Source organism: Schistocerca nitens, chromosome 11 (assembly GCF_023898315.1).
Source record: "Schistocerca nitens isolate TAMUIC-IGC-003100 chromosome 11, iqSchNite1.1, whole genome shotgun sequence".
Taxonomy (NCBI): Eukaryota; Metazoa; Arthropoda; class Insecta; order Orthoptera; family Acrididae; genus Schistocerca; species Schistocerca nitens.
The window spans coordinates 22355716-22370432 of NC_064624.1; the positions used below are offsets into that span (position 1 = coordinate 22355716).

The 14717-nt window shown below is 47.1% G+C and overlaps 1 protein-coding gene across 1 annotated transcript in view; it reads right to left on the minus strand.

Annotated features, from left to right (window-relative positions):
- Positions 1-637: 637 nt before the first annotated feature.
- Positions 638-14717, minus strand: part of LOC126213380 (uncharacterized) — an 84084-nt gene continuing 70004 nt past the window's right edge. The window contains exons 7-8 of the mRNA XM_049941086.1: positions 6766-7391; positions 638-715 (exon numbers count right to left, since the gene is read on the minus strand). Of these exons, the coding sequence (XP_049797043.1) occupies positions 638-715; positions 6766-7391 (704 nt within the window). The remainder of the gene's footprint in view (positions 716-6765; positions 7392-14717) is intronic.

The following is a 14717-nucleotide window of genomic DNA, read 5'->3' on the forward strand; positions in this document are numbered from 1 at the left end:
TTGTAACAGGTGATTTCCTGAGCACCCGTGTCTGCTAGCTGGTTCGCCTTTTTGAAGATCAGAACGTGACAGAAGCGGCTGTAAGCAGCAGCAGGGAGTGGCCAGGGCTGGGGCTTCCAGTTCTCTCCTGGTCTAGACTGGTTGAGAGGCCCTCGTGTAGAATGATTTCGTGGAGAGGCTCGGAGCTCAGGAAGTCGACAAGTTGGCCGTCGGCACCCGTGTGGCTGTCGTGGCGGATCGCGGCTTCTCTGGAGCAAAGTTTTGTGTCGTGACGCGGTTACCACACCAGAGTTCTGGACTTTCATAACGCGTTCTCGTTTGCGCGCATCGATTACCGCTCAAGGACTTTCCTGTCGTTCTCTGCGAACATTGCAGAGCAATGAGTGCGGGTGTTTTCGGCGAGTTGTAACTTGATGATATTAGCTAAGTGACAGTGGTGGTTCAGTTCAAAGTAATTGACTTGCCTGGGGTAATCGTCTCAGAAACGCAATAACTCTAATCTCATATAACTCTGTCATTCGACTCTTGGCGTTCACTTCAAGCCACATTTCACACAAGAAGTTATTTATTACTTTGTTACCATACCTGTTTGAGCCACTCTATGGAATAGAACCACTAATAAGCTCAACAAACCCATTTACACGTTCATCCACATACTGCTTCCATTGGATTCTCTTTTGATTTTGTAAGGATCTGACTGTCTCTTCTCATAGTACTTAAATTTCAAATCACATAAAAGTACAACTTTCACGCACATATAGAAAATTTCCTTGTTTGAGACAACATATGTTATATACATATATTATACATTGTACATTAATAAAACCGACAAACTGCAAAGACAGCGCCCCAGCGGAAAAGGGAGAAAAAAAAAACATCCTATGAACATGTGCCACAGTAAACTTTCGAGTAGGGGAGGAAACGCCCAGGACAGTGCCGAGGTGTCTGGCAGTGGGAAGGGGAGCCAGGCTCATCAACCACTATTGGCAGGGAGGAAGGGGTGCCTGAGGTATCCATGACATCCGATCCAGAGTCCCGGGTGGAGGAGGGAGCCACCAATCCACCCAGAGGCCCTCAGGGAGATGGCAACCGGGGGCAGGGATGGTGACTCGAGGACCATGTCTCTACCAGAAGGAGGTAGGGAAAGAGACGGCAGCACGTGTCCCGTGGGGGCACACAGGCAGAGCTGATTATGATAGCGGCGCTGCAACCCTTTCGACGTCTGCACCGACGTCACCCGCCACCCATGGGCCGCGATGACCGTGGCGCGAGTCCAACCCACCGTGCACCCATACTCGTGGGCCCATATTGCCATGCCAGGGTCATACCGCTGCAAGGGCCAGGAGTGGGGACAAGAAAAGGAGGGCATCAGCAAATGGAGCAGGTTCCACGGCTGTCGCCCATTAAGGAGCTCTGCCGTGTCCATCAATTGGCGTAGTTCGATAGATGCTCAAAAACAGGGTGAGGGCCGACGTGGTCGGAGATGTGTCGACCGCCTTAGTCAACAGTTGTTTAAAAGTGTGGACAAGCCTCTCTGCTGCACCACTGGACGAAGGGTGGAATGGGGGGCTACAGATATGTTTGATACTGTTGGCCCAACAGAAGTTGTGGGGGAGAGCATCGTGAATTGGGGACCATTATCGGAGACCAATGTGCATGGCAGACACTCGATGGCGAAAACTTGGGCCAGGGCCGTGAGTGTAGCCTCTGTGGTGTTGGATGCCATTCGGAAAACATATGGGTATTTGGAGTAGGCATCAATGATGAGTAACCACATGGACCCCAAAAACGGGCCCGCAAAATCGATATGGATGCGATCCCAGGGCTGGCGAGGCACAGGCCAGGGTGCAAATGACTGAGGAGGACTCGCCTGGTGATGTGCACAGACTGTGCACCCATGGACCATGCGCTCAATATCGCCATCGATGCCAGACCAATACACATGCTGGTGAGCCAAGACTTTCATACAGGACCCCAGTGCCCACGGTGTAACAAACCAAGCACCCGAAGCCATGATTCTGGAGGGATGACCACCTGATGGGCATCCGACTCCGTGGTCAATAGAAGGACATCATCGACCATGGAGAGCCTGTGGGACAGGTGGCGCCAGGGGCTGAAATCAGACTGCATCCAACGAGTAACGGAGGATGGCCACCAGTCGACCACGTAGTTGAGAACCTATCACAAGACAGGGTCGCCAGCGGGTAGCAGCAGCAATGTGAGCAGCCCTAAGAGACAGACTGTCCAGCACATCCTGGCAGGCGGAATCAATGTGACAGCAGAGGACCTCCTGTTGGTCAGAGGCAGGATCGGGGCCAGCTGGGAGACGTGACAAAGCGTCAGCGTTAGCATGGTGGGTGGTGGGCTTATACCGGGTGGTGTAAGCGTAATTATGTTAAAAAAATGCCCAGCACTGGAGACGTTGAGTCGTCTGCTCTGGAAGGTGAGAGTGGGGTCCGAAAAGTCTAACCAAGGGTTTATGGTCCATCAGGAGGGTGAACTTTGCCCCAAAGAGATAGGTGTGCAATTTTTGGACAGCAACACTATTGCCAGAGCCTCCTTTTCAATCTGGGAGTAGTTCCATTGTGCTGGGGTCAACGTCTTAGAGGCATAAGCTATGGGCTGTTCGGAGCCATCAGCATCCCAGTGCGCAAGAATGGTCCTTGCCGTATGCCGACACATCAGCTGCCACAACCTAGTGGCGGTCTGGAGAAAAGGGAGTAAAGACAAGGGGCGGACTTTTGCATTACCTTTAAATGGAGGAAAGCCTGGTCACAGGCAGGAGTCCAATCAAAAGGTACATGCAAGTGATTGAGGGGTTGAGCAACGGAGGCAACCTGGGGCAAAATCTTCAAGTAACCTTGGCCAAAAACACCTGGAGTTCAGGTAAGTCTTTCGGATGAGGAAGGGCCTCAATGGCCACGACATTACGACCTGAAGGGTGAATGCCATGTTAGCTAAGCCAATGGCCTAAGTATTCCACCTCCGGTTGAAAAAAAAAACAACAATTATCCAGCCCTGCAGCATAAACCAGGAGACTGCAGAGCGTGAAGTAAGGTGCTGAGGTTTTGCAAATGTTATAGAGAGAATAATTCTTGATTTTTGAGACTTTATCTTAATAGATCATGAATTTTCAGTATATGATATGCGGGAACACCTGGTGACCAAGATGTCATCCAGATAATTGACACAGGCAGGGATAGGGTGTGTAAGCTATTCCAGGAATCGCTGGAAAATGGCCGGCGCCAAAGAGACACCAATGGGAAGGCGCTTGTACTTATACAATCAGAAAGGCGTGTTGATAACCATGATGTTCTGAGATTCGGCATCCAAGGGCAACTGCTGGTATGCCTCGGCCAGGTCGATCTTGGAAAAATACTCTCCCCTGGCAAGCTTGGCAAGAAGGTCGTCCTGTCAGGGAATGGGGTAAGTGTCAATGAGGGACTGAGCATTGACTGTAGCGCCGAAGTCCCCACACAACCAAGGGGACCCATTGGGTTTCCATATGACCACCAGTGGTGTCGCCCATGGACTGTAAGTTTCAGGCTCCCGCACGCCAGTGGCCTGGAGCCGATCAAGTTCCTGCTTGACTGCAGGTCGGAAGGGGCTGGGTTTGGAAAAAGCGAGGTTGTGCATCCAGCCCTAGGGTGATGTGCACCTGAAAGCTGGAAGCAAGTCCGAGATCCGGTGCAAACAACGACACAAAAGCGGAGCACAGATCGTCCAAGTCCTGAAAGGGAACAGCTGTGGAAACGACCTTAACTTCGTCGGAAATTGAAAAGCCAAACAGTTGAAACGCATCCAGGCCAAACATATTCGTAGCCGGCAGATGGTCGGCGATAAAGAGGATAAGGAGCCGGGGAACACGCTTGTATGTCGCCTGGACAACGAACTGCCCACGACGGGGAATGAAACTGTCTCTGTAGGCGGCCAAACGGCGAGGGCGAGAGGAAGGCGACAACGCAGGATATCCCAACTGGGTATATGTCGCCACAGTAATCAGGGAGGTGGTGGCCCCAGTGTCGACCTGAAAACTGGCATCCTTCGCGAAAATGCGGAGCGTGAGGTAAAGCTTCCACACTGATGGGTCATCCTGTGGGACGATTGATTGCGGAGCATGGACTGTATCTTGAGGCCCTGGAAGGGCAGGATTGGAGCTAGTTAAAGCGACTACGACAAACCGATGTGGCCCTCCTTGTTACACAGCGCGCACTTTTTCCAGCGGTGGGGACAATTAGCCTGCGAATGTGCAGTAAAGCACTGTGGGCATGATGGAAGTGGGCCGTTCGACCGGCGACGAGGGGCAACCGAAGGTGCCGATGCCATAGAGACGTCGGACAACGAGGAGTTACGATGGCGCCAGCCTCTGTCGGCCGGGCCACGTCAACTTTGCAAGGGCGAAACCCGTCGTGTCGCCACGATCGCCGTCACCTGCGGTCGCGCCATAAGACGCTCGTTAGCTGCTTGAGTAATTTCAAAGGAGTGGGCAATGCGGAGAATCACTTTCAAGGAGGGGTTGTTCAGTTTCAACGCCGCAGTACGGACCTCAGGATCGGGAGCCAGCTGAACCAAAACATCCCAGATCAGGGAATCTGCATACGAAGCCTTACACTGATGATTGGTGCATACAAAATCGCATCGATGGCTGAGACCCAGCAAATCCATGAGCCACGAACGATACGATTGACCAGGCTGTTTCTGGTACTGGTGGAACTCCAGCCGAGAGGCGACCACATGGTAGCACTGGGAATAATAGTTTGTCAGCAAAAGGCAGCTCTCCTGGAAAGAGAGCCACAGGATCGGACAACGGTGCCAACTTGCGGAGAAGAAAGATCCGGGGAGGCCCAAGACAAAAACAACGACCGTTGCAAGGAGTCTTCCATGACTTGAAAAGCAGTGACATGTTGTTTCAGCCGACGTAAGTAGGTTTCCCAGTCCTCGTTAGCGTCATTAAAGGGTGGAAACGACGGCGGACGTGGGAAAGCATCGGACACCCAAAGACTCTGAAGCTGTCGTGGTAATGCATCCCGGGCATCGACTATGTCCGTTAGCAACTGCAGCGACTTTTGTAAGATGTCTAACTGGAGCTGCTGCTGCTGCATGAGCTGCTGCTGTTGCTCCAGCAGACAGACCAACTTCGCTTCCATACCAACAACGACCACCTTTTACCTCGTCATCAAAATGTTGTAACGGCGACCGGAACAGTCGCAGGGTTGAAGTGACGGAAAATGCGGCGGGACCCGCGGAGCGGCCCGCGAACAACACAACGGGAGAGGACGAACACGATCAACGAAGGACCTTACGACAACAAGAAGAACAAGACGACAGCGTCAAGAAAACCTAACTAAACAACGACGTCCACTCGTAAACAAAACACGAAAGTAAATACGCTGTCTAAGATGAGGCGTTATGTCCAGAGATGTACGCAATGTTAGACTGGCTGGCTGAGCGAGAGGCAGGCGCTTAAGCACTCTATCGAGGACGCCGCTATTGGCCGGTGCAACCACGTGTTCCACTGTGGCGCCCTCACGCTAATTGCGGGCCAGGGGGCGAGCGCCGCCACAGCTTACGGCGCGATGGTGCAGAGACCTCTAGGGGTCTTAGACGTCCATAACGTCTGGCGGGGATTCAAATTCCGCGGTGTACGGTACCAGATATTTTTGGGTACACAAAGCGTTTCCCAACAATTCTAGTAAGTAATCTCAGTGTGTTAGAATGTGTAGACAGAGGTTACCACTCGCAAGCAAGCATGCAGTTATAAATGAAGAAGACATAAGGAAAGAGAAGTACTGGCTGTACTATATCACATTTAATGACGTTTAATATTGTCATATCAGGTAGATTCAATTTTTATTGCTGGCTTTAATGCAGACTACTGTCAAGACAGTTACTTGCGAAAAATACTGAAGGAGGTTACAGAGAGGATTCTGTAACCAGAGACTGTTCATTGTTTCTCCTGGCTAGATTCCTCTCAGCTGCTGAACACAGCTCTAGCCCAGCAGGGATGCTATTTGGGTTCCACCATGCCAGTACCCTGTTCTTCACTACGGGGAGCGTCGTTCCATTACAAACGAAACAGACGAAGAGCACTGGTCCTTGCACCATTGTAGCTAGATGTACATAATACACTAACTGCGCTATCCCTTGAGCCTGGTGGAACCCAGTTCTAATAATAATTCCTATTCCACTTAAAATAACGGCCTTAACTGACATAAAAAGACATTCCTTCTTTGAGGCAAATTTAGTGTTGTCAACAATTTTGAGTTGCCGCAATGAATACCGAGTACGTAGGTACATGTATCCAACCAGGCCGAGAAAAACCAAATTGAAAGCCACTGACATTGAAGTCCCCAGAAGGACTAACACACGACTGTGGATCAGGTAATATTTACTCGTCTTTTCCAAAGCAACAGCTGCCACACATACTATACTCCACGGTATTAACACATACAACACCTGACGACAGAATAACTTGCTTACTTCAGCAGGTAGCAGGTCGTTTGGAAGCCTGAGGTGACGAACACAAGCATACATGTGGTAGCAGAATGAGTTTAGCCAGATACAGCTGAGAAGTGTGAGGGCGCTATCTACCAGCACTGCTGTAGGTAAGTCAGGGACGCCTGCCAAACGATACACGACCTCAGAACACAGGATCTGGATTATGCACGTGATCTGAAAGGACAAGAGTATCTTTCCAGGCAAGTTACGTAACTGTGGAAGGTACATGTATACTCCGACTGTCGAAAAACGGAAAATAATATTTACCATTATAAATGAGATTTCTAAAGGCTTCAAGCTGTCGATTTTGAAATCCTTGTATTTTAAGGTAGCGTTATTTAAACTGTTTTTGTAGTTCAGTGTTTCTTCTGTTAGCTTTTGATGCAGCATGCTGCTAGTACGATCGCTCGATAGAAATTGGAAATAAATGAGCGTACAATTATGGCAATGCTTAAAGGAGGAAAAATCGCGGCACTTCAGCAACAGAATAGCTCTGGAAACAGAGCAGATGGCATCTGTAGCGTTCGATTGCAGACACGATTGATCGTCAGGTCTATCGAAATAGCAACGAGCATCTCTCACGGACTGTATCATACTAAACGGGACGCCCTGACAAATGCTGTACGAGTTGACTGCCATCCAGGCCAGCAGACAGAGGTTGACGTTCACCCTCTGCGTGTAGGCCAGGTAGCTGGTCACGGGTATGAGGGGCGACCTCTGCACCACGTCGTCCCACAGCTGCACACGGCACTGCTCGCGCTGCTTAACCGCTTCCAGAGGCAGGTCTTCCAGCGGACACGTGGGGTGGTCCAGGGCGTTCGCCAACAGCTGCACGCAGTCAGTGTCCACGGAGAGTGTAGCGCTGCTTCTGTCCTCCAGCTGCCACTCCTCGTCTACAAAAAAAAAAAAAAAAAAAAAAAAAAAAAAGACAGCAAGTACGTGGTGCCCATACACTGCAGGTAGCGGAATCCAGGGCCTTATCTGGATGATGAAATTGGGCGTTGTTTTCCTACATTATCCTGGAGCATTTACCCAGAATGATGTAAGGCGACAAGCCAACACAAGTTAAGAGTATTGACAAAAATAGACATCATTGTTAAGTATGCAAGTCTATTTCATCTACAGGGTGTCCAAATAGTCCTTCTAACGCTCTTAATAAAAAAGAGGAAGTGAATAGGTTTTATTGATATTCCTGCTTTGAAGATGGCCAAAAAAACAATGTTATCAGAATTATATTTTTGTTTCAGCGCTGCAGTCTTTGAGTTCCGAATCCATGGAGCAGCAGTTATATTGTAAAGGAGACATTAGTGGTGTTGTGGGTGCATGAACACCTGCATTAGTAAAAACTATGAAAGGCATGATGAGACCGTTTGCCACGGTCCACCTCGTAAAGCAGCCCCTCCTGATTGAGATAAATGTCCTGTATTTTCAGGCTGTCTCAAAGACAGGTCACGTATTTGAAGCAGTAAAAAGTGAGAGGAAACATGTGTCATGTCTCTTAATCAGATGAGCAGTCTCCAATGAAATACCTTTGCAAAAGAGTAGTTCGACTTCAGACATCTTGCTGAACAATGCACAACCACACTGAAAAAATTTGAATACGAAAGGATTTAGGGCGGTGTTTGTTACGGAATTATCTGACAAAGATATGGAGTAACAATTTGTAGCCTACGGTACTTCGTTGTGACAACTTCTGCCATGCCTCGCTCAAGAGTGTTGCTTACTGATAAATGTGCCATATATAAGAGTTTGCTCAGGAAAAATATTGTTTTCTTGTCTAAGGGAAATACTCATTATCAGTAAGAGTTGGTAAGGAACCCACCTCATCTTATGTGGGCCATGGCGTGATTACAATACCTGTTAGGACCGCATTCTTTTGAAGCTTACATGAATGGGAACTTTCATTTCTCTGTACAATGGAAAAGCCCGGTACCTCAGCTCCATGACAATGCAGTCACAGATCGTGTGTGGTTGTAGCAGGAAGGAGCTTGGGTCACGTTTTGTTACTGAGGTGTGTGGGTTCCTTAATCAACAATTTGACCTCGGATTGTGTGCTGTTCTGCAACATTTGAAGCACATTAAACAGGTGACCACTATATCCCAATATTACCACCTCAACAACCCTTGGAAATGGGCATGACAGATTTCAGATCTTACCACGCCAGTAACTCAGTATGATGATTAATTAAGTCCCATGTGGCTCAACGTTAAGAGATCAATGGAAAATTGACGCAAGTGTTGAGGAAGTCTTTCTAAGCAGAATTACGATCCACAGTAAAGCAAAGGGGACAGCGAGACACATAGATCTCTGTGTAAGGTGTGACCGTCCATATACCGATCTGCTGGGTACGTATTTTTTATATCTAAGTACGTCAATATAGAACATGCTCTTTTGACATAACTCTATGGGCATGCTGTACAAAGAAAGAGGATACAGGCTGAATTCTCGTCTTTCTGATATTTCGCTTTCCTCCGTGAACTTAGAGACCCCATCACGCAGCGTAAAGAAAAGTGATGGAGCTGATTTGTCACCAGTTTGTTTCGCTAACGCGAGAATGTCGAGGAAAAGCCCTACAAAATAAAGTAGCTGACGATTTAGGGAGTACCTTTACCACGATGAACGGTTACTCTCAGTATTCTGTTAGCATAAATTCAAAGACACCCAGAAAAATGTAATTACATCGTCTCACTCGTCTCTTGTGTGATGATAATAATGCAGCAATAAACGCAATTGGGACATATATGCCTCGGCTCCTGAGTGGATGAATGTGGGATAACAACTCCAGAGACTTGGGATTCAGGCATTGCTCTCGAGATTCCTTCAGTCACTTATCACTTCTTTCACCTCTGACACTGCTTTATCGAAATCGAAAATGTTGGAACTGCAGAATTGTTCGGAGACCCAATAATCAACTGTGTCCCACAATTATTAACGGGGATAGTTAGTTCAAAAGTAGGAAGACGGCGAGTGACCACAACCTGAAGTAGAACAATGGCTCGCAAAGCACTGTGGTGACCAAACCAGGCCTCAGCTTGAGGACAGCTTTATCGACTGCAATCTGAGAAGTCCTGATAGTTGTTTTCCTCGAGCACTATTCATGTTCAGAGTACAAATCAAAGAAGAATGATACTGATACGCTATACATCACCCTATGTATATAGTTCATTGGCATGTTGAGCGCAAATGTAGACCCAGTAAGACGAATAAGTTCCGAAAGAGTCTTATACACAGGCAGATTCTGTGAAAGGCGTAATATACGACTTTGATGTAGACACAACTTTTTTTTTTACTTACTTCACTCCCACCACATGACTGGGTGGTGGGCAAGCTGCAGACACGTTGCTGCTCTTCAGCCTACCCAGGTTAGAAATGCCTGTATAGTTTTTACGGTTAGAATGAATAAAATGATAGGTTAAAGAAAAAGGAATAGCGTCTCTAAAAAAAACACGTACATTGAAGTTGATGATGGTGCTGTGGTGAGGATAAAGCTAGTGCATCTGGCAAGTCATTGGGGAGTCAATTCCCAATAACTACTATGAGAGCAATACAGCATGGTGTAGGTCAGAAAGGGTGTATATATTTCAAGGTGTTGGAGTGGGCTGGGAAGTATGATTGAGAAGTTGATGTGGGTAGAGTGAGGTGTGAGGCAGAGATTACGGTGGTCAGGAGGTAGGAAGCGGGAAGATCTACATATTGAAGAGACATAGACGCTAGTATTATAGCTGGTTGGATGAGTAATTGTCTACATACTGTTCTGGTACAGGAAGAAACAGCCAGTTGACGTTTCGCTGGAATAGGATACAGAAGGGGGGGCAAATGGAGGGTAGGTATGACACGCTGGTATAGGCGCAGCAGAAGCCTAAGTATGCAGAGGATAGGCGAGAAAAATCTGCTTTTGATCCCCAAGTTTATGGAACGTATACAATTTGTGACAAAGTTTGAGGAACTTCAGAAGAGAGGGCAATCTAATCAGCTAGTAGAGGTTGCGTGTGAGACGCAAAAGACAATACAGAATGCAAAGGTGTTCTAAGACTGTAAGGAATGGTAAAATTTTAAGAGTGCTGAGATCGAAGCTATATTGGTGGAAGTAACACTGGGGCGGTTAAGGCTTTTGGAAAGACGAAGCAAGAAACAAGATTAGGGGTTAACATCCTGTGGATGAAACAGGTATTAGAGACATAGCATAACCCAGAATTGGGAAGAATGGGGAAGCAGGACAGCTGTTTCCATCCATAGGAACCGTCGTATCATTCACCTTAAGCTGTGGAGGGACATCACAGAGAAACAAAACTTGGTCGAAAATCAAGTTTGGACACACCAGCTTACCACAGCATTGCCTCAACCAGTGGGTTTTTCCAAGAACAGAGGATGGTTGAATGATGGAATCCCCACATTGTCGAGTTTGCTGTTTTCTTGATTTGAGTTTGTTGTAGGCTGGGGATGCATGATTATTCCAAGATATGAGAAAGAAAGTGAGAGTCCTCTGCCCATGTCAGCAAAGAGAACTGGAGCAGCAGGTCCGCCGCCTTACTGTAAACGCTTATCTTCCTCCACGTAATTGGGCACTGTTCTCGTATTGTGAGAGAACTGTGACTCTAATTTATCTGTTCAGTATAGGTGTGGATGCGTTAATAGCTTAATATCCACATCTGACACGCATGTTGTTGTGTATGCTTTTAATAAATTTACAAGTAGATAAATGAAACAGTCAATGAACAAAACGCCTTATTGTTTGGAAAGCAATACACTTATCTTTATCTCCTTTTGGCTGTGGCTGTATGAGCATGTGTGGTATTAATTGGGCTTCAAATACTCAGGAACTGCAAAAACACCGAGTGGCATTACAGCTCCAGTCTGCAGATGACGGACACTGAACGTTTACTGCAGCTGGGACAAGTATGTGTCTATTGTTGGCCATCGACTCTCTGTATATGCATGCCTGGTCTAGGCTTGACTGAGTGACGTTACACCAACACTGCACTCTGAAGGCAGAAGTGGAACTTTGTCACTTCTCTGCTGTCATCATGGAACTGTTGATACTCTCATAGACAGGTTGGTCTCTGAAAGAACTCGTACCAGGCGCTGGCAGAGCTGGAGAAACTTGTCGTGTGTGATGCCTCAAAACTATAGGAGTGGCTTACTGTTTCATTCTCATTGGTACCTGGTGATGCTGCTTAGGCGTACAGCATCTCTGTGATGATCGATTGACGATTAGCTGCAGGCAATTATCGTGGACACCACAGGTGTCACCTTCAACAGTGTCTCAGGCCCATATGTCATGATACACTGAGGAGAGGTAATTTAATGTAGAACACTGACGCAAGGCCCGGTGATGAGAAACTTTATGCTTGCATCCCCCCTCCCATTACTGGTGTTAGATCGTCAGCGAGAGAGCACCCTGAGTTCCTGCTACTAATAAGGCAAGTGCACCATCCGATTGTTACATATTTTTTACGAGCTTCAAACAGGAGTGACTTATTTTCAGTTATCTGTGTAGTTACTAGTTTATTTTTTGTAATTTCTTGTGTGTTCGAGTGCTTACAGCATTTTATTTCAATAACAGTTTAGTATACAGTACCGCCGTTGCTATCGACCCTCGTACCATACAGGCTTTCGTTTGTTTGGTTAGAACAACTGAGTGTCAGTTGGACGGTCAGTGAGAGAGCACTTCGATTTCCCACTGCTAATAAGGCGAGGACACCGAGCTTCAAACAGGAGTGACTGCAGTAATGGATAGGAACTGTGATTGTTGTGTACAGATGCGAGCTGAGTTGGCGACTCTTTCCTCATAGCTCCAGGCTGCGTTGGCTTCCATCACACAGCTTGAGGCTGCTGCCAAGGGGCGCCACTGTGGGGGACCAAACGCAGGATGCGAGGGACGTTGAGCACGTCTCACGTGTCCTCCGATCGGTCCACTGCTGTGACCACCCTGGGTACTGCCTGCACTGAGGTTGACCCCTAACACATGGTCGAGTGGAAGATCATACGAAAGTCTGGCAGGCAGCGAAAAACATTCCGAGGGGCCGATCGTAGGGCTCCCTGGTTCGTTTGAAGAGCAGGTTTCGGGTGTTATCTCTGGCTGACGATGTCTGGGCATTCACAGAGGGTGGGTTTGCTGGTAGTTGGGGGCTCCAACGTTAGGCGCGCGTAATGGGGCCCCTTAGGAACATGGCTGCCAAGATGGGGAAGGAAGCCAGTGTGCACTTCGTGTGCATTCCAGGGGGATTCATTTCAGATGTGGAAAGGGTGCTTCCAGATGCCATGAAGAGTACAGGGTGCTCCCATCTGCAGGTGATGGCTCAGGTCGGTAGCAATGACGTGTGTCGCTTTGGATTGGAGCAGATTCTGTCTGGTTTCGGGCAGTTAGCTGAAATGGTAAAGACTGCCAGTCTTTGCTTCCGAGATTAAGGCAGAGCTCACCATCTGCAGCATCGTCGATAGAACCGACTGTGGTCCTTTGGTACAGAGCCGAGTGGAGGGTCTTAATCAGAAGCTCAAGCGGTTCTGTGACTGTGTAGGCTGCAGATTCCTTGACTTGCGTCATTGGGTGGCGGGTTTCCGGTTTCCGCTTAATAGGTCAGGAGTTTACTACACACAGGAGGTGGCTACACGGGTAGCGGGGGCTGTGTGGAAGAGACTGGGCAGTTTCTTAGGTTAGAATGTCGCAGGGGACCACAGAAGGGGCGTCTATCTAAAAGTGAGCAGGTAGAACGCAGTAAGGTAGGTGTAGAAACGATTGGTATTGTAGTTGTAAATTGTCGCAGCTGTGTTGGGGAAAGAACCACAGCTCCAAGCCCTAATAGAAGCACTGAAGCTCAAATAGTTGTAGGTACAGAGAGCTGGCTAAAGCCGGAAATAAGTTCAGCCGAATTGTTTTCAAATGATCTAACAGTGTTTAGCAAAGATAGATTAAATACAGTTGGTGGTGGATTATTTATTGCTGTCAGAGGTAGTTGGCCTTGGATCGCAATTGACCATCAGATTAAACTATTAATTAGATCGTTTTACCGACCCCCCCGACTCAGAAGATATAGTTGCTGAACAGTTCAAAGAAAACTTGAGTCTCATTTCAAATAAGTACTCCGCTCATACAGTTATAGTCTGTGGTGACATCAATCTACCCTCGATAAGCTGGAAAAATTATACGATTAAAGCCGGCGGCAGGCATAAAACGTCATCCGAAATTGTACTGAATGCCTTCTCAGAAAATTATTTTGAACAATTGGTTCTTGAGCCCACTCGAAGCGTAAATGGTTGCGACAGCATACTTGACCTTTCAGCAACACCTACAACCATCAAAAAGAAACGCAAAGTGTATCTATTTGAAAAAGCTGATAAAAATGCTCTTAACGCATTTTTAAGAGACAGGCTTCACTCCTTCAGATCTGATCATGTAAGTGTAGAAAAGTCATGGAATGTTTTCAAAGTGATAGTATCGACAGTAATTGAGAGATATAAACCACATATTTAATAAGTGATGGTACTGATCCCCCATGGTACACAATACGGGTTTGATCGTCGTTGCAGAAGTAACGAAAAAAGCATGCCAAATTTAAAAGAACGCAAAATCTTCAAGACGTCCAAAGCTTTACCGAAGTTTGAAATATAGCGCGTACTTCAGTGCGAGATGCATTTAATAATTTCCACAACGAAATTCTGTCTCGAAATCTGGCAGAAAACCCATAGAGATTCTGGTCATACATAAAGCACGCCACTGGTAAGACGCAATCAGTACCTTCACTGCGCGATAACAACGGTGAAGTCACTGATTGACAGTGCCACTAAAGCAGAGTTATTAAGCACGGTTTTCCGAAACTCTTTCACCAAAGAAGACGAAGTAAATATTCCTGAATTCCAATCACGAACAACTGCCAAGATGAGAAATATAGAAATAGATATCCTCGGTATAACAAAGCAGCTTAAATCACTTAATAAAGGCGAGGCCTCCGATCCAGATTGTATACCAGTCAAGTTCCTCTCAGAGTATGGTGATAAAATAGCTCCATATTTAGCAATTATATACAACCACTCTCTCACAGAAAGATCCGTACCTAAAGGCTGGAAAATTGCTCAAGTCACACCAATATCCAAAAAGGGAAGTAGGCGTAATCCGCTGAATTACAGGCCTATATCAATATCGTTGATTTGCAGTAGGGTTTTGGAACATATACTGTATTCGAACATTATGAAGTACCTCGAAGAAAACGATTTATTGAAA